The 24,322-nt window shown below is 44.4% G+C and overlaps 1 protein-coding gene across 1 annotated transcript in view; it reads right to left on the reverse strand.

The window, feature by feature from the left end:
• The window catches only part of IMPG1 (interphotoreceptor matrix proteoglycan 1), a 185,578-nt gene that overhangs the window by 10,376 nt on the left and 150,880 nt on the right, over window positions 1–24,322 (reverse strand). The window contains exon 17 of the mRNA XM_069598931.1: window positions 7,919–8,084. Within this exon, the coding sequence (XP_069455032.1) occupies window positions 7,919–8,084 (166 nt within the window). The remainder of the gene's footprint in view (window positions 1–7,918; window positions 8,085–24,322) is intronic.

Raw genomic sequence — 24,322 nt, forward strand, 5'->3', positions numbered from 1 at the left:
GGTAATTGTGATTAATAAAAGTCAAGCTCATCAGGCCAAAAAAAGAGACCTTGGAAAATGGAAATTTTGTTTATTCTGGAGAGCAGTTTGCCATGTTGCTAGCACAACTGATTCTATGTATAAAAATTGAAACTCGAAGGAAATGAAAAATGTATGGTCTATGTTCATAAATACTGAACGCAGGAAACGAACTGGAAGGAGAAGTTGAAAATACAGCAAATGACAATGACTCGGCACTAGAATGAAGCCCTGAACCAGGGGCAAACATGTGCTGTGTGTCAGGGGCCTCCTCTCCCCAGCAGGGCCCTGGCCTTCAGTACACCCTCCTCATCTCTTTGTTCACTTTCAGGTGGAATAACAAAAATGCAACCAAGTGTACGGTTCTTTAGAGCATGCTGCTTTCAAAGCTGTAACACTCAGTGTCCTCAGCTGATTTCCCTCTGAGATTAGTTGTAAGTTCCAGGTAGGGAATCAATGTTTCCTTACAGGGCTGCCCTTTGTTGATAATCGTCACACAGCACGGAGCAGCTGACACCCAGGAGCATCTAAGGTATTGCTTACCAAACCCACGAATTTATTCTTCTTGTCCTCATTTTAAGATGAGACATTGAGGCTTAAAGTGGGGAAATGTAGCTTAAGGTCGCAACTAGTTTGGGTAGAGCTTAAACTTGGAACTTGGGACTAACTTTAAAGCCTCCAATCTCTTTTTCTTTCAGCTTAACTGAGATATAATTGACATCAGCTTTGTATAAGTTTAAGGTGTAGAGATGTTTTGACTTACATACATCATGAAATGATGTATAATTTTAGATAATTTTAATGAACATACATCATCTTGGGTAGAAGACAAAATTAAAGAAATAGAAAAAAATTAATTTTTCCTTGTGATGAGAACTCAGTATTCTCTTAACTTTTCATTTATAATGTCACAGCAGTGCTAATTATACATTACAGTCATAGTGCTTATCTATTTCATAACTGGAAGTTTGTAACTTTTGACCACCTTCATCAAATTCCCCCTAGCCCAGATCCTGCCTCTGGTAACCACAAATCTCATCTTTCTGTGTTTGTTTGTTTTTGAAGTATAACTGACCTGCAATACTGTTATTTCCTGTTATACAACACCGTGATTCAAGATTTCTGTACATTTCAAAATGATCAACACGGTGTGTCTAGCTGCAGCGTGTCACCCTATATACATTTATTACAGTTATTGATGATATTCCTCACACTCCACATTTCATACCCATGACGTTTATTTTGCAACAGGAAGTTTGTACCTTACCTGTGTGCTTGAGTCCAGGCTTCCCATAGCCCACCTGTTAGTCCCAGCCATCTTCCAACCAGCCAGGCGGCTTGTCTCCCCCATGTAGGACCCCAGGACTGGGGCGTCAGATCTGGAGCTCTCACTGTGGGCCACCCAGGGAGGGTGTCTACTGGTGTAATCTCCCCTTTCCACTGAGCTCCCCTCCAGGAACACAGGTCTGGACCTGATCGCTTTTCTTCATTTCCTACCTGATGCCATGTGGATCTTTCTCATAGCCTTGGTTGTACAGGCATCTTTCTGCCAGTTTCCAGTTATTTTTCAGGGAGAACTGTTCCATGTGTAGATATATTTTTGATGTGTTCATGGGGGTATTTGTTCATGGCTCATGTCCTCCTATCCCACCATCTTATATAAAGTAATTATTGACAGTGAAAGTGTGAGTGAAGTCGCTCAGTCGTGTCCGACTCCTTGTGACCCCATGGACTGTAGCCCACCAGGCTCCTCCCTCCATGGGATTCTCCAGGCAAGAGTACTGGAGTGGGTTGCCATTTCCTTCTCCAGGGATTGGGGGTTTGTTTTTGTAGTTCTTTTTTTTTTCTTTCACTCTCTTCCTTTCTGATTTATTATCTTTAGTGTTATATTTGAATTTATTTTCTCCTTTTTTGTGTATCTATTATAGATTTTTGGTTTGTGCATACCATGAGATATCATTTAGATAATATATAATAAATAAATATGATGTATATAAAGTAATCATACATATAATTATTTTAAGTTGTTGATCTCTTAAATTCATTTGCACTTTAACAACCCAGCATTTTTACTCCCCTAGATCATGTTTTACACACTTTTGTATATTTCTAAACTACTTACTGTGAATATAGATGATTTTACTGCTTTTGTCTTTAACCTCCCTATTAGCTTGATATGTGGTTGATTTATTAACTTTACTATATATGAATATTTGCTTGTAACAAAAAGAGTTTCTTTCTTTCATAATTTGCATATTTCTAGTTGTAGAAATTTGTGCTTGGTAACATCCTTTTAACATTTCTTGTAAAACTAGTTTGGTGGTGCTGAATTCTTTTGGCTTTTTCTTGTCTGTAAAATTTTGATCTCTCCATAAAATGTGAACGAAAGCCTTGCTGGGTAGGGTACTCTGGGTTGTATGTTTTTCCCTTTTATCACTTGAAATATGTCATGCCCCTCCATTCTGGCCTGCCGCGCTTCTGGTGAAAAGTCAGCTGACAGCCTTACCTTCTTGTCGCTTTTCCCTTGGTGCTTTTAATGTTCTTTTCCTCTTCAATTTTTGCCATTTTAATTGCAGCGTGTCTTAGTGTGGTCCTCTGTGGACTGTTCCTGTTTGTGCTTCCTGGACCTGGGTGTCTGTTTCCTTTCCCAGGTTGAGGAAGTTTTCAACTCTCATGTATTCAAATATGTCCTTTTCCTCTTCATCTCTCCTCTCCTTCTGGGACCCTTATGGGCTTGATGTTGTCTCGGAGGTCTCTAAATCTGTCATCATTTTTTTTTTTTTGGCTCAGCTTCAGGGATTTCTAAATCTCTGTCTTCCAGTTCACTCTGTATCATCTAATCTACTATTCTTTCTAGTGTATTTTTTAAAAATTTCAGTTATTGTATTCTTCATCTCTGGTGCTTGTTTATATTTCTCACTTTGTTAAAAGCTTTTAACTTCTCACTTTATTCATCCACTCTTCTTCCAAATCCTTTGAACGTCTTTGCAATCATTACCTTGAACTCCTTATTGGGTAAATTGTTTATCTCCACTTCACTTAGTTCTCTCAGGGTCTTATCTGGTACCTTTGGAGCATATTCTTCTGCTTAATTTGCTGCTTTCATTTCTGTGTATTTGATTTGTTGGTTACATTTCCTAACCTTGAAGAAGTGGCCTTTTGTAGGAGATGTCCTGTGCATCCAAGTGGTGCACTCCCCGCTGGTCACCAGAGCTACACGCTCTAGACACGCCCTTTGCGTGTGCAGCATCGGTTCTTCTGTTGTGCCCGGCTGACTGCTGTGGATGGCCTGGTAGATGTGCCTGGTCCTGCTCTATTTGGTTGCCAAACCCTGACCTGTGCGGAGGCTACTGGTCACTTGTGGGTGGGACCAGGTCATTAGGTGGCTGACTACATGGCCCTGATGGGTGACAAGCTTAGCACTAGGTCACTGGTGGGTGGAACCTGGCTCTAGGGTGGGTTGTTACAGAGCCAGTGGTCCAGGATCCAGTGTTAGCCTGCTGGTAGGCAGAGCCAGTTCCTAATGTGGCTGGCCTGGGGGTCTAGGATGTTCTAAAAGAGGTGTTGGCCCACCCATGAGTAGGGCAGCTGATTGAGGGCTCCAAGGTGTCTCAGACCTGGAGGCAGCTTGCTGATAGAGGGGCCTGTGGCCCAGGGAGATCTTCGGGCTGGTGCCTACCCACTGGGCGGTGAATCCAGGTTCCAGGGTCTCTGACTAAGGGCTCTGGGGATCCTGGAGTTGATAGTCCACTGGTGGGTGAGGCTTTTCCCCGGGCTCTCAGAATGGCTAGGGGCTCAGGAGCTCCCAGGCAGCCAGTCTGCAGCTTGGTGTGGCTGTGCCCCCACCCATCTACGCTTCATGTGTCATCTGATCCTCAAATAAGTAAATTGCCAGAGTCACACAAATGATGCATCTTGTGAAGGACAGAAATAACTGATGAGACAAAGAGCAGGTGGTAGGGGTCCAGGAGAGATGCTCAGAGCACCACTGGGCTCTGATTTTTCTTCAGTGAGAATCTGTCTGAAGCAGCTCATGGGGGCAGTGGGGTTTACCTTCATGCTGAGGATATAATGCTGCTGCTGCTGTTGCTGCTAAGTTGCTTCAGTCGTGTCTGACTCTGTGCGACCCCATAGATGGCAGCCCACCAGGCTCCTCTTTCCCCGGGATTCTCCAGGCAGGACTACAGGAGTGGGTTACCATTTCCTTGTGCATGCAGGCTAAGTCTCTTCAGTCGTGTCTGACTCTGTGCAACTCCATGGAGAGCAGCCCACCAGATTCCTCTGTCCATGGAATCCTCTAGGCAAGAATACTGGAGTGGGTTGCCATTTCCTTCTCCAGAGGATATAATACTCAGGGCTTAATACTTCACATTTGAAAAGGGATCTTTAATCAGAGTTGGAAAGAGTAGAACTGAGGGGATGTGGCAGATTTCTCTTCTCCACCCCCTGGAGAAATTGAGTTTCTCTTCATTCTTCTGGTGTCCTTTCCTCCAACTCTCCTTCTCTCTCCCTCCCTTCCTATCTGTTGGGCTTCCCCGGTGGCTTAGACAGTGAAGAATCTGTCTGCAATATGGGAGACCTGGGTTTGATCCCTGGGTGGGGAAGATCCCCTGGAGAAGGAAACGGCCATCCTCTGTAGTGTTCTTGCCTGGAGAATCCCATGGACAGAGGAGCCTGGCAGGCTACAGTCCATGGGGCCCTTCTCCCTCCCTCCCTAGCTATTACCCAGCATCTAACACGGCAACGAGCACATGGGTACTCAAACATGTTGCTGAATTGAACTGGTGTAAGGGGCACCTTCTTCCTGTGTGACTGCATTTTGGGGTCCCTGTCAGCCCCCAGAGGCAGGCACAGGTGGAGGCAGCAGAGGCAGCAAAGCTTCCTGAGAGCTTTCCAGATCGCCGTATGCTTTGCTCTGCTGACCTCATTCATAACCACCCAGAAAGCAGTCTTTCTTCCTCCAGAAGAAGGGTGACTAAAATGACAAATTGTATAGCCATCTGAAACAGGAAATAAGGTTGACTAAAGTAGAAATCATAGTCATTGTTGGTAAAGGGCACGGGCAACCCCTTTCTCTTCCACATCTTATCAGGGCCTTGCTCGTTACTCTCTCTTCCTTTCCTCCCCCTTTCATTTTATGTTACGCGGGTGAAACAGGAACATATTCACATAACTAAAAACTGTGGACCACAAATCTGCTCCTCTCCATTGTGAAGTGGAATGATAGTTAAGTGAACCTATTAGTCCACATATTTGCGATGATTTTAAAAGCACGTTGTATTTACTTCCTGACCCCTTGCCCAGTCCCCATCTCTCCGAGAGAGAGAAGCTTCATCTAAATTATTTCATCTGATTGATGCTTGTCATTTGTCTGTCTCCGGTATTCCTTTGGAAAAGGTGTATGGATTCATTACATATTCCAATGTATCGTCCATAGATTACAAGATAAAGTCAAGCTGATACTTTTTAAGCTGACCTGTCTCTATACTGAGAAATGTCTCTCAATAGTAGGCTTCCCTCCTGGCTCAGATGGTAAAGCGTCTGCCTGCAATGCAGGAGACGTGTGTTCGATCCCTGGGTTGGGAAGATCCCCTGGAGAAGGAAATGGCAACTCACTCCAGTACTCTTGCCTGGAGAATTCCATAGACAAAGGAGCCTGGCAGCCTACAGTCCATGGGGTTGCAAAGAGTTGGACATGACTGAGCGACTATCACTAGAATGAATCGTATAACATTGTATGAATTGTGACTGACAAAATGGCAATGCCATATGGTTGAACCTAAAATACTTATAAGTACATATTCCTGTTATTAATAATTACATAAATGGCATTTATTATCCTGAAATTTACTTTTCTCATTTAATGAAATGTCTTGCTCTTTTTCTACAGCATTTCTAGTAGACTATCTTACTGCTTTTAATTGCCATGTTTCACAATGAATATAACTCCACACTATGGATTTAACTGATCCCCTACCGATCGGCTGCACAATTGTTTCATGGCTCAAAGCAATGATTCTGTGAACACTGCAAAGTGCAACTATTTTTGTAAGGATAATTGTCTAAAAGAAAAGTATCTTAGTCAAATTTAAAATATTGACAACTTTCTCTTGCAATAAGGTCTTCCCATTTTTTCTACTGGTAACGCCTGATAAAACTAGTTTTTCCCTGATATTATCTGCACTGGATGCTATTAACCTTTTTTTTGCTAAACTCATGAGTAATGAATGATATCTCCATATTGTTTTTAGATTTCCCTACTTGTAGTGAGATTGATTATCTTTTCCTGTGCTTCATGGGTCATTTGGATATCTTCTATGAACTGTGCCTCTGTATTTTTTGCTCATTTTATTATTAGTATGTTTACCTTTTATTGATGTGTAGGAGCTCTTATTAGTAGGGATATTCATCCTTTATCTATAAGTTGTAAATATTTTTCTCCCACCTCATTGATTATCTGTTTATTTTATTTTTGGTGTCCTTGCCCCTGTGGAAATCCTCTTCTTAATGTCTTCTTGGATTGATGTTTTATTCAGGAAAATTTTTTTTCAAAGCCCAATTTGTAGAAATGTAGAAAAAAATCTCCTCATATTTTCACACTTCCAATTTTAGGTTTGAATCTTTGATGTTGATTTGTGTGTGGTAATAAACTAATTTTAATTTATTTTTCTAAATGGAGGGCCAGTTTTATACTAACTATTGCGAAGAGTTGACTCATCGGAAAAGACTCTGATGCTGGGAGGGATTGGGGGCAGGAGGAGAAGGGGACGACCGAGTATGAGATGGCTGGATGGCATCACTGACTCGATGGACGTAAGTCTGAGCAAACTCCGGGAGTTGGTGATGGACAGGGAGGCCTGGCGTGCTGCGATTCATGGGGTCACAAAGAGTCGGACATGATTGAGTGACTGAACTGAACTGATTGCTGTTAACTCTATACTCTGACTGATTTGAAATGCTTGTTAAAATAAATTTCCTGATATATAAGGTTTTGTTTGGGGCTTATATATGTTTTATTGATCTACTGTCTAGGTCTGTATCTATCTTAATGCTGTAAATCTTATTATTTTATGTATTTCTAGTTTATAGAGTGGCCTCCCCACCACTGTACTTCAAGATTTTCTCTTGTACATTTTTATTTCCAGAATGTCAAATTCCATAATGAATCCTGTCAGGGTTTTAATTGGGATTAACTCAGGGAAAACTGACACCATCGTTATAATCCCCCCTTATTTGAACAGATACTCTGTGTTTTGTGTTCTTTGTAAAGATGTTTAATAAATGTCATTTCATATACCCCCTGCAGCAAGCCAGCAGGGGGGGTTTATCAGTCTCATTATCCAGTGAAAAAATTGAGGTTTGGAGAAGTGAAGAAGTGTGTCTTGCTACTTGCTTAGTAAATTGCTGAGCCAATTGCTTCTTAACCCCTACTGGATAATGGTCTTTAAGATACTTGAAAGTAACAGGGTATGTTTCATCAAGAAAAGGGCTAAATTTCTCTCATTTCTTGTTGATTGTGTAAGCAGCTAGCCATGAGCCCCCCAGTGGGAAATTGGGGTAAGTGTCCATTAGATATCATTAGAAACTGACATAGGCTCATTTTTCTTCCCTTATTGGTCTTAATGAAACACTGTGGAAAGGCTGAGGACAAGTGGTTCTCAAAGTGTGGTCCTTGGCCCAGCAGCAGCAGCCATGCCTGGGCCCTACCCAGACTCAGTGAATCAGAAACAGCCTCGCATGGCCCGGCCACGTGTGTTTCCACAAGTACTTCTCTGACAGATTCTCGCTGAAGTTTAAGAATCATAGGTTTAAGGGACCGTGTGAAGACATTCTAATGATGGGTGTCTCAGAAGTCTAAGGAATGAATTCTCGGGTCTCAGCGCCGGGATGCTGGCCTCACCTGCATGGTGTTCCCTTCCCCGGGATGTCTTCACAGTCCTCTATGGGAACACAGGGGCCTGGGTCCCCCGATCGACAGCGACACTCAGCTTCCTCGGTCCACTCATTCCTCACACACTGAGCGAATTCGCCGCAGGCCAGGAATTTGCAGGGATCTGCTTGATCCGCTGTAGAAAACAGGGTACATTTTACTGATGCGTGGATGCCTGAGCAGTGGGACCAGCAGAAGTCAAGACAGAAGATGGAATAGGTTTGCCATCGCCCCACTGTGACGTGAGGTGTACAGGAGTGAGAACAGAGTGGAGCAGAGAGAACCAAGCCATTTCTGTATCTTTAAGGAATGCGGTTACAGACACAGGTGATGACATATTTAGCTCCGCATTTAATTATGCACAAACTGGTGAGCATCAGAATCGGCTAGAGGCCGTGCTGGATGTCAGACTCCTGAGCCCTACCGTCACAATTTCTGATGTAGGAGGTGTAGAGACCAAGAATCTGTATCTCTAAGGCACAGAGAGGGAGGCTTCCCTGGCAGTGCACTGGCTAAGCCTTCTTTCTAATTAAGGCGGTACAGGTTCAATCCCTGGTCAGAGAACTAAGATCCCCACATGCCTCATGGCCAAATCAAGCAACCAAACAACAACAAAAAAACCAAATGACCCACAAAAAACAAAAGCAATAATGTACCAAAGTCAATAAGGACTTTAAAAATGGTCCACATTTTTAAAAAAAAATCTTAAGAAAAAACCAAGCAGAACATTTAAAAATTTCTCTAATGTAGATGATGTTAATGTATCTGATCTGGGGAGCACATTTTGACAACCACCTCATTAGAGAATTAAATTTTTTTTCCCCCTGGGCATATATCTAGAAAAGACAAATTCTAAATTCAAAAAAATACACCCACCCCAGTGTTCATAGCAGCCAAGACATGGAAGCAACCTACATGCCCATCAGCAGAGGAATGGATAAAGAAGATGCATATTTATATATACACAACAGCAACATGGAGGGACCCACTTACTAAGTAAAGTAATCAGAGAGAGACAAATATCATAGAGTATCACTTATATGTGGAATCTTAAAAAAAGAAATGATACGAGTGAACTTATTTACAAAACAGAAATAGATTCACAGCCACAACAAACTGTGGTTACCAAAAGGGACGGGAGTGGGGAAGAATGAATTGGGAATTTGAGATTAACAGATACACACTAGTACATATAAAATAGATTAACAACAAGATATTGTATGGCACAGGGAACTATATGTAATACATTGTAATAACCTATTACAGAAAAACTCTGAAAAGAAAAAACACATGTATATTGTATGTATGTATAACTGAACCATTTTGCTATACACACGAAACACTAGAAATCGATTATATTTCAATAAAATTCTTTCTCTTGGAGTTAGAATTTTTTTTTAAGGCAAACATTTTCTGCAGCGATTAGTTGGTAAACATATTTAAGATCAGGGTTACCTTTTAAAGTAGTAGTCAGTAGTTTCAAGAGCTTCCTGGTTTGAAAATCTCTTTCAGTCTCTTGCTGATCCCTAGAGGTTCTTTTCTTTGAAAATTCAAATAGACCTCAGGTCTTTCTTTGTTTTGTTTTTAGTCATCAATTGTTCTTTTTCACTCTATTCTTTTTTTAAATATAAATTTATTTTAATTGGAGGTTAATTACTTTACAATATTGTATTGGTTTTGCCATACATCAACATGCATCCGCCACAGGTATACACGTGTTCCCCACCCTGAACCCCCTGCCCTCCTCCCTCCCCGTACCATCCCTCTGGGTCGTCTCAGTGCACCAGCCCCAGGCATCCAGTATCATGCTCCACCCACCAGAACACCGACACTCTATTCTTAATTCTGTAGGGTTGTCTCAAAATCTTGATCAAGTGGATTACAAATCAACAGACAATTATAAATCTCAGACTATTTAGCTCTGGGAGAATCATGGCCCCTTCCAGCCCCTTCCTTGTCCTTTTGGAGTTGAGCACACCTTGGTCTCCAGGGGAGAAGCAAAAGGTCAGTATCATCACATGCTGAGGGCAGAACCACAACAGGCCGCGGGGCCCCAGACCACTGTTTTTCTGCCTAGAAGGGTTTCCCATTGAATCGCATCAGCTACTTATCCTTCAGATTATTTCAATAAGCACCTATCATGTGCTAGGAACTAGTGAAGTGAAAGGGAAACTTGCTCCGTCAGACTGCGACCCCATGGAGTGTAGTCTGCCAGGCTCCTCTGGGCAGCCCATGGATCTTCCCAACCCAGGGAGGGAACCCAGGTCTCCCGCATTGCAGGTGGATTTTTTTAACATCTGAGCCACCAGGGGACCCAAAAATACTGGAGTGGGTAGCCTATACCTTTTCTGGTGGATCTTCCCAACCCAGGAATTGAAGAGGGGTCTCCTGCCTTGTAGGCAGATTCTTTACCAGCTGAACTATCAGGGAAGCCAGATAGGGACTAGGGGACAGGGAATCCGGTATGAAGCCACTCTTTCAAGAAGCCGAGGGGGGGACAGTAAGACACACACACAGATGCTCCTCTACAAGAAGCTAAGTGTCTCGTCCAGTATAAGAACTCTAACCACGAGGATACATTAGAGACAAGGGGCCAGGGAGATTGCTGAAGCCTGTGTTTAAAGTGGATTGCATTTGGATGTGCAAAGACTAGGAGAGGAATTGCGACCGGACCCAGCATAAGCAGAGGCACGGAGGTGGGAGAGAAGCAGGCATGTGAAGAGGGTGCAGGGCAAGCCCAGCAAGCGGGGAGCAGAGACTCGTGGACGGGAAGGAAGGGAATTGAGCCTGGAGAGGTAAGTTCTGGCCAAGCTCTGGTAGGGCTTGAATGCCATGCTAAGGACTTTGGACTTGACAGGAGATGAGGGGCATGGAGGATCTGAGGGCAGGGGAGGGCTGTAATCAGACTTGTGCTTTAGAAAACATGTACATAGATCTCAGAAGTTTCAGAGTTAGGATCGTTTCAGTGATCGTCTGAGCTAGTATTTCCCAAGCGGGAACATTTGCAGAGCTCGATTTCAGCCGGACTTCATGTTTTATAGGGCTTTCCAGGTGGTGCTAGTGGTAAAGAGCCCACCAATGCAGGTAGACCTAAGAGATGTGGGTTGGATCCCTGATTTGGGAAGATGCCCTGGAGGAGGGCATGGCAACCCACTCTAGTATTCTTGCTTGGAGAACCCCATGGACAGAGGAGACTAGAGGGCTATAGCCCATGGGGTTGCACAGAGTCAGACACGACTGAAGCGACTTAGTACACACACATACTAAAAGTAGGCTTGGTGGCTAATTTTTTAAAAAAATGCTAGATAAAATAAACATAACGGGTTTCTCTCTTTCCCCTGGACTTTGACCCCAGCTATAGTCCCCTCTCTTTGTCCTTGTAAGCCTCTCCGAGTCATTGATAAGCTAATCTCTACTGTGCATCTTCGAGGGAAGGCTGCAGTCAGCTGCTTTGCCAAGTTTACTGACCACACAGAAGCCCAGCCTGTGGGTGTGGGCAGCTTGTGGCATGAGATTCCTCTGAATCTCATGTTCATTTCTGATCCAGTGCCTCCTTGTGGTGGAAAAAGAGCGGGGGAGGTCAGTGACACCAGTCCAAAGGGTGGGCAAGAGCAGTTCCTTGAAAACATATTTTTGGATCTCCCAGCAAGGTAGACCTGCTAGGTATTTACGTAAAGTTATATTTTTCTGCAATTTGAGGTTTCCTGTGGACAAAGAGGCCTGAGTAATGCGAAGTTTCCCTGCCTGACAGTTCCTAAAGCCGGCCACGTAAAGGAATCTTTGTCACTGTTTAGAAAATAACTCACATTTACCCTGACAACCCAGGTGATTCACGTCCGGGGTCTGGCGTAATAAATAGCAGCTGTCAGCAGCTTGACACCGGGGCCTGCAGCCCTGAAAGCGGAGGCTGCGAGGGGATAGCGGAGTCTCCACCGCCCTCTCTCTGCTGCGGAGAAACAGCTTTAACTTGGGAAGGAGGCTGAACGCACAGGCCTGCCCCTCTGAAACGGAATAGGAAATGTGGGGTAGCCACATGAGTTTCTATTTTAAAAAATGTTTCTGTTTTACCAATATTCCCTTCGGGCCAGCCAAGCACAGTCTATGCACCAGTAAAACTGGACCAGACACAGTAAGGCAGAAGCTGAGAAACGAATTTATCCACATTTGGGGGCCCTGAACTGGGTAAATCTGAAGAACAAATGCACTTAGTTTATAGAGTACTTGCTTTCCCTCCATTTTTGGGGGGACTAGCCTACAGAGCAGTGGCGTCTAGGTGGCGCTAGTGGTAAAGAACCCGCCTGTCAGTCCAAGAGATGCAAGAGACATGGGTTCGATCCCTGGGTCGGAAAGATCCCCTGGAGAAGGCCATGGCAACCCACTCCAGTATTCTTGCCTGGAGAATCCCATGGACAGATGGAACCTGGCGGGCTACAGTCCATAGTGTCGAACATGACTGAAGTGACTTAGCATGCACGCATGCAGAGCAGTAGGTTTGCATTTTAAAGGTCTTGAAAAGCATTCCCAAGCGCTGACTGAGGAAGGTTGTCTCTCAACTCTACATTATATAATCAAAACGCATTTAATGAACAGTTCCTGCTGCCTGCAGGGGACACTTGGAAGCACTTTACAGTTAAAGCTAAAAAGATTATGATCCAGGTCATCAAGCAGTTTATAAATTCATAGGTCCCTGATGGTCCAAGACTGTCTTTTTCAAACCCTCTGTTACCGATCCCAAAGGTACTCTACTCATCTGCTCAGGCCTGAACACAGACTCTCCCTTCCTGCCAGCCCCTGAGGGTCTCAGGCCTACGTGTCACTAACTCTGGATCATTGCACTCACACGCCTTCCCCTAGAACATCCTGTCACTTGTCCCAAATCCTTAGGTCTGTGTATTGATCCCTTTCTGCCGTGTACTTCATCATTCTTTACCATTTTATCATCCCCTTGCCTTGTGCTGCCCTAACACTCAAATGTTGGACAGGAGGTGAGGCATCTCCTTTGATAGGGTTCCGTCCTAGGGCAGGATTTCTGCTCAGTGTGGCTGAAACCTAGGCTTCTTGGGGCTGCTCCTGGCTGAGGGCCTGTTAGGCCTTTACTGTGGACTTTTTTTTTTTTTTTGCGATGAAATCTAGTGATCGCTAGGTGGCGCTCAATAACAAAAGAAGTAGAAATAGACTCGGAATGAAATTAAATCGTTAATATGAGTCCGAACTGATTTCTGTCTCCTTAAAAACTGCGGAGAAGAACTGAGACTCTTGATGAAAGTGAAAGAGAAGGGTGAAAAAGCTGGCTTAAAGCTCAACATTCAGAAAACAAAGATCATGGCATCCGGTCCCATCACTTCATGGCAAATAGATGGGGAAACACTGGAAACAGTGACAAACTTTATTTTCCTGGGCTCCAAAATCACTGAAGATGGTGACTGAAGCCATGAAATTAAAAGATGCTGGCTCCTTCGAAGAAAAGCTATGACAAACCTAGACAGCATATTCAAAAGCAGAGATATTACTTTGCCAACAAAGGTCCGTCTACTCAAAGCTATGGTTTTTCCAGTGGTCATGTATGGATGTGAGAGTTGGACTACAAAGAAAGCTGAGCAGCGAAGAATTGATGCTTTTGAACTGTGGTGTTGGAGAAGACTCTTGAGAGTCCCTTGGACTGCAAGGAGATCCAACCAGTCCATCCTAATGGAGATCAGTCCTGGGTGTTCATTGGAAGGACTGATGCTGAAGCTGAAACTCCAATCCTTTGGCCACATGATGCGAACTGACTCCTTGGAAAAGACCCTGATGCTGGGAAAGATTGAAGGAGGGAGGAGATCTGGACGACAGAGGATGAGATGGCTGGATGGCATCACTGACTCAATGGACATGAGTTTGAGTAAGCTCCGGGAGTTGGTGATGGACAGGGAGGCCTGGAGTGCTGCAGTCCATGGGGTCGCAGAGTCGGACACGACTGAGAGACTAAACTGAGCTGAAAAACTGCGGTGCTGAGCGCGCCAGGAGGTGCAGGGAGGCAAGGTCTGTCAGGAATCGGGCGGTGGGAGGAGCAGCTCCAGAGGACCAGTGATAGAGCCATTAGGACTCTGATCACCACGGCAGCTCTGGCCTGGCCGGCTAGAGGGTATATTGCAAACTCCTGGGTCATCCTTTCCCATTTCAGAAAGGCAGAGCCGGGGCTCTGGAGTTCCCAGAAGGCTGAGACCAAGTCTGAAAGGAGTGGAAAGCAGGGGCCCCATCTTTCCCCAGCCATGGAGGCTTTGCAGTCCCGGTTTTGTTGGTGGGGAGGAGGGGGTGTCATTCCTTTGCCTGGGGCATCAGAGAATGACAGACTCACACATCCCAATCCATATAATCTGAGGGGCACTGGACACACAGTTTTGACCGCCATACTTTTAGGAACTTAAGAACATGTTTTAAATTCTTTGAAATCAGAAAAAAAAATTTAATACAATGCAGCTTGGATTATATTTGTCGCTATACCACTGCAGATAGTATATATAATTTTAAAGATTAATTAATATTAATGTTTGAAATTAGTATGCATGAAGCAAAGGGTCTAGAGCCCAGGGAATCCTTAGGCAGCCTGACCTTCTGACTGCTCGTTCTTAAGGCATGAGTGTCGATTCAGTGCTTGGTGCTGAGTGCTTAGTCATTTGAATAACTATGGCGCCCTTCTGGGGTTTCATCTGAGATATAATGCAGATGCCTCACCTTCCACACATGTCCATCTGGCTTATTTTCCTAAATTCTGAGGACTTTTGTGGGCTTGGCTTCACTTGCTGTGGAGTTAACCTGCTCATCCTTGCTGTCAACTCCCAAGCACCCTGGGCGAGAAGAACTGGCTGCTAGCAATTGTTTGTGGCCTTGGAATGTGGGTTAGCATCTTTGAGACCCATTTCTTCCCTCTATAAAAAGAGGTATTTAAATAAAGTGATCACTAATATTCCTCCAGATCAAATATAATAAATCTCCCATTTGAGGTGTCCTACTGGAACAAAGCTAGCAGGAGATGTAGCCAGGCTCCAGAATTACCGTGCAGGTCAGTGACTAAAAGAACTTAAAAAAAACCAACTACATTTAAGTTCATATTTATCATTTTACTATTATTTTATTATTGGCAAGAAATGTTTTGCTTATGACTTATTGCTGAAGGGTAGGATTAGGAATAATTATTTGATGATACATAGGACCATACTCATGGCTGTTGGAGCATGCACTCCAAGTTTGTGGAATCGAGTCAGTTATCCATGGGATTTTTTTTCTGGCTTGAAGGGGCATGTGATAAGAAGCTTGGGTTTCAGTTCAATTTTCTACCATTCTCAAGAACAACCACCACAGCCTGTTTATAGTAGGCTTTCAGGAACACTTCCAAGGCAAACACACGTAGCTTATCCTGGACAAAAGGCTGAAGAATGATCTCCGCTCTCAGTCATTTTTTATATTTACCAAACCGAGGGATTCTGGGTGCACTGATCTTAGGGCCTGAGTGTCCCAGGACAGATGGGGACCCCGACAGCAGCGTGGGAGGTGGCCCTGCAGCTGGGCAGAAGCCCAGGCTCGCCTGGAGGGTTTGCGTTAAGGGTTGGATGAAGGACCCTGGCAGCTTCTTAAGGAAGCTCCATGGGGTGGTTGGGGGTGGGCTGAGGGCACAGGTCGAAACTCCGGAGCAGGCAAAAGCTGTCTGGCAGGCCAGCTGGCACTGTGGTTCCCTAGTGGAAGCAGGCGTTAGCAGAAAATCCCCTACGATGGCGGCACAGGGAACACAGGGCAGCAGGAGACACAGCCGGAGACGGAGGCTGGGGGAGCCTCCTGGAGGAGAGCCTCCTGGAGGAGAGCCCTGAGGCTGCCCCAGCTGGGAGTGCACTCCTGGCAGGGACAGCAGAACATGGGAAGGGAAGTTTAGGACTTCTGTTTCTGAGAATAATTTTTTTTTAATCCTAGAATATGGTAAAATATTGTAGGAGATTTCGCTTGGTGAGATGTAGAACCTGATAGTTCATTTAGGTTTTCTAAGTGGATTAAATACTTGGTTGCTTAAACCAAGTGATTAAACCCGCTTGCTGTTGTTTAGCTGCTAAGGCATAAGCCGACTCTTTGCGACCCCATGGACTGTAGCCCTCCAGGTTCCTCCGTCCATGGGATTTCCCAGGCAAGAATGCTGGAGTGAGGTGCCATTTCCTTCTCCAGTATACCAGTAGGAGGAGGGTTAATAAAATTCCTTTTCACAAAAAGGCAGCAGGTAGAGTTGAGGGAAGCACATAAAACTGCCTTTGAATTCAGTTCCAGCCCTTGGTGACTGTTTAACAGTAAAACATAAGTTACTTACACTTTTAGGAAACACAGTTTCTTCAACTATGGAACGGGGGGAAATAACTTTGTGTAGTTATTTATTAAGATAAAACATTTGTGTTAATTAACAGCAATTACCATTTTTATTGCAATTGTGATGAGTGACAACTACCACCACCTTCGCAGAGCTGGTGACTAAGTGCGAGTCTTACAAATTATGCACTTTCCAGAGGAAATGAGCATTGACCCACATTCTGGCTGGAAGCGTCTTGGATGCCAGACTGTAATTAATTTCAATGTTTACCACTTACGAGCCTTGAGGTCTGCCTGTTTCTGAGGAAGATTTTTAGGAATTCAAGAAGAGAAGAAGTTGGAATAAGTTATATGGAGTTTTGCATTTTTGAAATCTTCAACCTGCACAGTTAACTGGCATAAAAGCCCTACATGCTTCTGAAGAATTTTCACAGCAGCTTAAATGAAAGACGACCCTAGTGGCCGGGGATGCCAGCAGAATACTGAGCAAGCTGTGATTTATTCAGCTTCTCAGTTGATGAATCAGATGGTTCTAACATTGGTTTAGACTTTTTATATCACAGATTCATTTATTCAGGGAGTTTCAAAAGGTGAAAGGCAAACCGCACGCTGTACCAACAGCGCGTGGCTTCTCCTACCTGTCTGTGCCTCTGAGATGCTCTCTGCCCTAACCGCTGCTGACCCTTCTTTAGAGGACGCAGCCCCACATCCTGGTGCTGATCTGAATGTGGAATGAGACTCACCTGGAAATCTCCGGAGGATTTTCAAATTCTCTCTTTCTTCTCTTTAGTCCCCAAGTAGTAAAGGAAGAATATTCCCCCCTCCCAGCACTGCTACCCCAATCCGCTTTCCACCCTGACATTAGGCCAAAAGAAAAGAAAAAGACCTGATTGGGTTTTGTTTCAAATTTTGCAAATGCACCTAAATAATTGGTCTGTCTGGGCACTGCCTATAAATATATTACAATTGGGGCAAAGAAAAGAAATGCTACATCCTCTGGCTGTTAAGCCGTCTGGGACTGTTAAGCTCAACTCATCTTTACCCAGGCTTCTTTCCTTGACCTCTCTTTCCTTACTGTGAAACCGAGAAGGACCCTGTGGGGCTCCTGGCCACAGAAACTTTTCTGTGTCCCCCATTTCTTGTATGGAACAGACTCCAGCCTCCATGACCTTCCCTGAGTTCCCAAGGGCAGATTCGAACAGTTGCTAATCACGGAAGGGAAGGGATACAGGCTTGGGAGGAGCAGCTGAGAATCAATAGCGTAGCCTTCAGGCAGGGTCATGGTTCCGCTCAAGGGATATACAGAACACTATCTTTTGAGGTCTTCATAGAACTCAATGGACGTGAGTTTGGGCAAGCTTTGGGAGTTGGTGATGGACAGGGAAGCCTGGCGTGCTGCAGTCCATGGGGTCACAAAGTTGGTCATGACTGGGCGACTGAACAACAAGAATAGAACTAAAACCCCAAATAAATAGAAGATATCAGCTTCTTCATTTCAGGGAAGGCCACCTGAGACCAGCTCTTCAAGAGACCTCCTGAGACCAGATGAAAGGAGTGCCTGCCCTGCACAGAGCCTAGTCTTATCAGCAACCTCACACTTGAACCACTGCTATAAAACTCCTTACCAAATCCCACCAGGTTGGTACACACAGTCTTGAGGAGCATGAATCCACTGTGTCCCCCTTTGCCTGGCAAAGCAATAAAGCAATCCTTTTCTGCTTCACATGAAACTCTTGTCTCTCAGATTTGATTTGGCACCAGTGCACAGAGGCCAAAGTTTTGGCATCAAGAGTAAGACTTTAGAAAACTTGTAATGTCTTCCTCTATCTGTTTGAGATGGAAATCTCTTTAAAGCTTCCTGCCAGAATTTGGACTCCTTACTTTCTGCAGGACCTGGGAGCCATTCCTTTGACCTGTAATCATCAAGGAAGATAGCACCCCTTACCTTCCAATATCTGTGGAAGGGTTAGAGCCTTGCTCCAGTTTGTAAGATGGGAGGTGGACAGGGCGTGTTGACTTCCTCATTTTCCATATCGTTGCAATCTCACAGAAATGTGGCCTCTGCTCCTGCTCCTCCACTAGACTGCTTTTGCAGAGGATTCTAACGACCTATGAACTGTCCGCTTAAAGTAACTTCATTTACTGTTCACTCACCCAAATGCATCCTTTCAGTATTGTCCCCACCCAGGCCTCCAGACGCCTACTTCATAGGTTAGAGGTCAATTCACCTAATATCCATTTCCATAAAATTGGCTTCCCCAAAAATGTCTTTTGAAATATTTTTATATCTTTAAGGCATTTTATTAATTTTGCCCTTCATCTTTTAAAAATGAGTTACTTTATGTGTCCTTTGTAACTATTTATAGATTTTTAACAAGTATTTTCTAAATTTTCAGCATTTTATGAATGATAAACTCTATGTGTTTTTACTTTATAATCTTGGGAATGCTTTAAGCATTTAATTTGAAGATTTTCACAATTTTTTTTTAAAGTTTAAAAATCCATAAATCATGAGGGGAGCGGGGGGAGAAAGAACAGAAAAATGGGCCCCAGAGAAGATGAAATAGACTGAACAGGGGCTGTTAACAACCTGACTTTAACTGAGCAGATAGGATGGGGTTCCCAGGAGATAGAACCAGGCATGGCTTTATTGACATAAGAGAAGCCACTTTGGCCTAAGCTATTTTGTGATCTAAGCCTGGCTACAGTGTTTGCCCTTGAACAGTTTTCAGTAATTAATCTTAAGGGAACAAAAGAATGCAGAAACAAACAGCAGGAGAAATAACAAAGATAACGTATCAGTTTTAAAGTTACAAACCTATAGCAAAGATAACAGATCAGTTGTAAGGACTCCCAGTTCTGTTTCAGTGGGAAAGATTAGCCTGAAGGTTCAGCCTCCAGGTCACCTGGAACCTGAGGGAAGATGATGTTGACCTTTTCTGACCCTGCTGACTTCCATCAACTAAAGTTCTGACTCTGTTAACCTTTGTCCTAATTTTGTCCTTAATTCTCCTCTTCTCAAGCCCCACATGAATATGCATGTACCTTTGGCTTAAAACTTTCCCTGTTTTGCGGTTGGGGAGACACTGCTTTCGGAAGGATCCTTGGGGTTCTCCCTCCTGCTGCAGGTAATGCGTCCTTACTTCTCCTGTTCTTTGGCGGCTGCTGCTGCTGCTCAGTCGCTGCAGTCGTGTCCAACTCTGTGCGACCCCGTAGACGGCAGCCCATCAGGCTCCCCATCCCTGGGATTCTCCAGGCCAACAATACTGGAGTGGGTTGCCGTTTCCTTTTCCAATTCATGAAAGTGAAAAGTGAAAGTCAAGTCGCTCAGTTGTGCCCAACTCTTCGCGACCCCATGGACTGCAGCCCACCAGGCTCCTCTGTCCTTGAGATTTTCTAGGCAAGAGTACTGGAGTGGGGTGCCATTGCTTTGTCCGCTTGGTTGTGTTATTTAGCTAAACACCCACCAAGAGGGAAACCTTGCGTCTGGGATAACACTGCCTCATTCTTGCCTTCCCTTCCTTCTATGCTGAGCATCTTTGCTTTGTATCCAAAGCTCCTTTCACAGTGGGAGAAGTACTCTACCACTCCTAGGAATCTCTTTATTTTCCTCTTGCCCTTTCTAGACTAGCTCCACCCTGAAACTGAGCTGGACACTGTGGGGTTCCTGGACATGGAAGCCTCTCTGTTCCCTGTCTCTTTTCTATTGAAACAGAGTCTAGTCTCCATGACTTTGCCTGAGCTCCAAAGGGCAGATTCAGTCAGTTCAGTTCAGTAGATCCGTCATGTCTGACTCTTCAAGCCCATGGACTGCAGCATGCCAGGCTTCCCTGTCCATCACCAACTTCCGGACCTTAGTCAAACTCATGTCCATTGAGTCGGTGATGCCATCCAACCATCTCACCCTCTGTCGTCCCCTTCTCCTGCCTTCAATCTTTCCCAGCATTAGGGTCTTTTCTAAGGAGTCAGTTCTTCCAATCAGGTGGCCAAAAGATTGGAGTTTCAGCTTCAACATCAGTTCTTCCAATGAATATTCAGGAATGATTTCCTTTAGGATGGACTGGTTGGATTTCCTTGCAGTCCAAGGGACTCTCAAGCATCTTCTCCAACACCACAGTTCATAAGCATCAATTCTTTGACACTCAGCTTTCTTTATGGTCCAACTCTGACATCCATACATGACTACTGGAAAAATCATAGCTTTGACTAGACGGACCTTTGTTGGCAAAGTAATGTCTCTGCTTTTTAATATGCTGTGTAGGCTGATCATAACTTTCCTTCCAAGGAGTAAGCATGTTTTAATTTCAGGGCTGCAGTCACCATCTGCAGTGATTTTGGAGCCCAGAAAAATAAAGTCAGCCACTGTTTCCACGTTTCCCCACCTATTTGCCATGCAGTGATGGGACTGGATGCCATGATATTAGTTTTTTGAACGTTGAGTTTTTGATTAGCAGTGTCCTGATCTGTGATCTCCCTTACTATGTGCTGGGGAATGGGTACTGCTGAGAATCAGCCAAGCCTTAGACACCGGAAGAGACCATACCAGCTACAGAGCCAGAGGCTGTATAAATTAGAATCTGAATCTTTGTTGTCTAGGAAGCTGAAGTAATTATCTTCACTAGGGGTCCAGGGAGCTGAGAGGCAGCACAATCAGGTGGTTGCACTGGTTTACTCTACGAGGAAGACATTTTAATCAGCTTGCCTGTCAGTCGCCATGACAGCTTACACTCAAGTACACCACCACAAGCAGAAAGTCTGGATTAGCTAGTCACGCTGAAAAACTGGGAGCAAAATACCTGTCATCTTCTAGATTTAAAAAAAAAGGAAGAAAACTATTGAAAACCATGTGCATATTTTCCCCTAATAAGGGAAAGCCCATTTCTTCTATAATCAAAATACTAATTTTGTGAGTATTTCTCCAAACTAAAATTGTACAGGAGAACTAACGCTATAAACACTTTACTGTACGATGAGTATACAGGTGTTCTTTTTGTTTTAAGAACAACATTTTACATTTCAAGTTCAAGAAGTTTTATAAAATGAATAAATTCATAGAAGTATGGAATTAATGAACTCTGCGGAAGCATTTTTCATACTGTTCATGGGGTTCTCAAGGCAAGAATAATGAAGTGGTTTGCCATTCCCTTCTCCAGTGGACCACATTCTGTCAGACCTCTCCATCATGACCTGTCTGTCTTGTGGTGTTGGAGAAGACTCTTGAGAGTCCCTTGGACTGCAAGGAGATCCAACCAGTCCATCCTAAAGGAGATCAGTCCTGAATATTCATTGGAAGGACTGATGCTAAAGCTGAAACTACAATTCTTTGGCCATGTGATTGGAAGGACTGACTCATTTGAAAAGACCCTGATGCTGGAAAAGATTGAAGGAGGGAGGAGATCTGGATGACAGAGGATGAGATGGTTGGATGGCATCATCGACTCAATAGACATGAGTTTGAACAGACTCTGGGAGATGGTGAAGGACAGGGAGGCCTGGCCTGCTGCAGTTCATGGGGTCACAAAGAGTCAGACAAGACTGAGTGAATGAACCATAAAATAAAGCATATCGGAAAGTGCTCATTAGAAAGTCTTTGAAGGAAAAAGGAATAGCTTTGACCCCAGCATTGTTGTAAGGTGACCATCCTTGGCCACTGGGCATGTTCCTTTGGGCAGGCACTTTCACATATTTACAGTTCATAACTATGGTAAATGAACGGTGATTGTTTTGGATTACACGTGTGTAGAAGATGGTCACGGTTTAATCAGTCTCAGCCAGTTGCTGGTCACTTGGGTGACTCTTCACTTTGCTTTCTGTGAAATGACTAAACCAGCGAGGTAGGAGGAAGCCCCACCTTCTCCCACCTTGTCCAGCTCCCTGTCGAGTGGAAGGAGCATTTCTGGGGGTAGATGGCACAGTGGCTTCTCAGTATAAATAGGATCCCTTCTGAATACCGGATTTATCCACTTTGATTTATGTAGTTCATAAAGTTCTTTGTTATTTATTTTAAACTTTTATAAAATAATTTTTGGCTTTCTAAATCTGCTGTCTTCCAGCTCGCTGGTTTAGGGAGTACTTATGTCCTGGCTGGCTCACAATAGTCATTCTTGGCAGACCTTGTCCATCTATCCATCTGTCCATTCATTCAATTATTCTATGAGTCTCCAATGTATCAAAAATTCAGAGCTTCTGAATTTTCCAAAGAGTAAGGTAATGTCCCAGGCTGCCCAATGCTCTCTAGCTTCCCCTACTGTTCTACCATTAAAGTAATCAGTGTAAATTTGGCTTCAGGAAGGACCAGGTGGCACTAGCAGTAAAGAACCTGCCTGCCAGTAAGAAGACATAAAAGATGCGGGTTCGGTGCCTGGGTCAGGAAGATCCCCTGGAGGAGGGCATGGCAACCTACTCCAGTATTCTCGCCTGGAGAATTCCATGCAACCATAGGGCTGCAGAAGAATCGGACATGACTAAAGTGACTTAGCAAGTGTGCAGGGACTGAAGTCCATGTTAGCACTGTCTCGTTTCTCTTGCTCTTGGCTTCTTAGAGGAAAGGCTGCACAGCGGAACTGGTCATGAGAAATTGGTGAAATAATTTCAGTTGACCCTACACACAAATACCTTGTCATGGTGCTTGTCATTGTTCCCACTGGTACCCTGTTCATATCACAAAGTATGAGCCCATTTACTAATGACGGGGCTATCACATTAACCACTAACATTTGTTAGTCAAATGCAGTGTGTCAAATGTGACACCAAGTGTTGTAAATATAATTTTGATTGGTCCTCACAACTGTCACTATCTCCATTGTTCCTGTTGTGGAGACGGAGTGTTGCTGTTAGTGAAACCAAGCAGGACACTGTGGAGCTCCTGGGTATGGAAGCATTTCTGTGTCCCTTGTTTCTCGTTTGTAAGGAACAGACTCCAGCCAGCATGACCTTCCCTGAGTTTCAAAGGGCAGGTTTAAATAGTCCTAATCAGGGGAGGCAGAGGGTGCTGAGACAAGGGAGGAGCAGTCAGGAAGCAACAGTGCAGCCTTGGGGCAAGGTCCTGGTTTCGCCTCAAGGGATACACAGAACAGTGTTTTTGAGCTCTTTTAGAAACTAAGACCCCAAACAAATGGAAGATGTCAGCATTCTTCCTTCCAGAGAAGATCAGAGTATGATAACCTCCATAAGTTCATCGAGAGAGCACCTGAGGACAGATGAAAGACACCCAGAAGCTTATCAGGGGACCTCTTGAAGCCGGAATAAAGGAATGCTGGCCTGGTAGAACCCAGTCCTTATCAGCAACCCTGCCGTTGGATGATTGCTATAAAACTCCTCACCAGATCCCTCCCCCAACTCTGGGTTGGGACACAGTTTTGAGAGGCCTGTGACTGCTGGCCCCCTTTACAGTAACATTATTCTTTTCTGCTTCACATTCCGCACACATGCACAAAGACTGCGTTTCCAGCGTCTTCAGCATGCAGATTCGGGACCATGGTCTTACAAAGGCATGGCTTTCTGCAGTGCTTCCTTCCAGTATCACCAGGGTCTCCTGTGCATCACTGGCAAATGCATTACCAGCCTCCTGCCCTGTTTCTAGGAGGCGCCCGGTTTCCCTGCCTCAACTGGGCTCCTTGCTTGATCTCCTGTTGTTGGAAGGGTCTCTCTGTTGTCTGTCAGCTCCGCAGGGAAGAAAGGGAGAGGACTGGGCCCTTGCCTCTCTTATGCTAACTTCTCCCTATATATGTTTCTGTTTTCAATTGACTGGAAAAAATTGGTCTTCTGATTTCAACTGGCAGGGACCCCCTGGAAGTTTTCAGGGGAAGAGGAGGTATCTTACTAGCGTTTAGGAGGTCTTTGATTTCCTAGGGGGTCCAGAGGGTTTGCTTAGCTGCTTGTGTTCAAAGGTAAGTGCTTCGGGGCTCAGCACCTTCAGGGCTTTCTGTCTTTTAAATAATCCTATTTATTAAGGTAGGAGCCAATTTTCTTAAAGTTGCTCAAAGTTCTGCTCGGTCAAAGATAAGTATCTCCCAACAGAGGCTTTTTGTTTGCATTTTGCCCAAGGCC

This window comes from Ovis canadensis, chromosome 8 (genome assembly GCF_042477335.2).
Source record: "Ovis canadensis isolate MfBH-ARS-UI-01 breed Bighorn chromosome 8, ARS-UI_OviCan_v2, whole genome shotgun sequence".
NCBI lineage: Eukaryota > Metazoa > Chordata > Mammalia > Artiodactyla > Bovidae > Ovis > Ovis canadensis.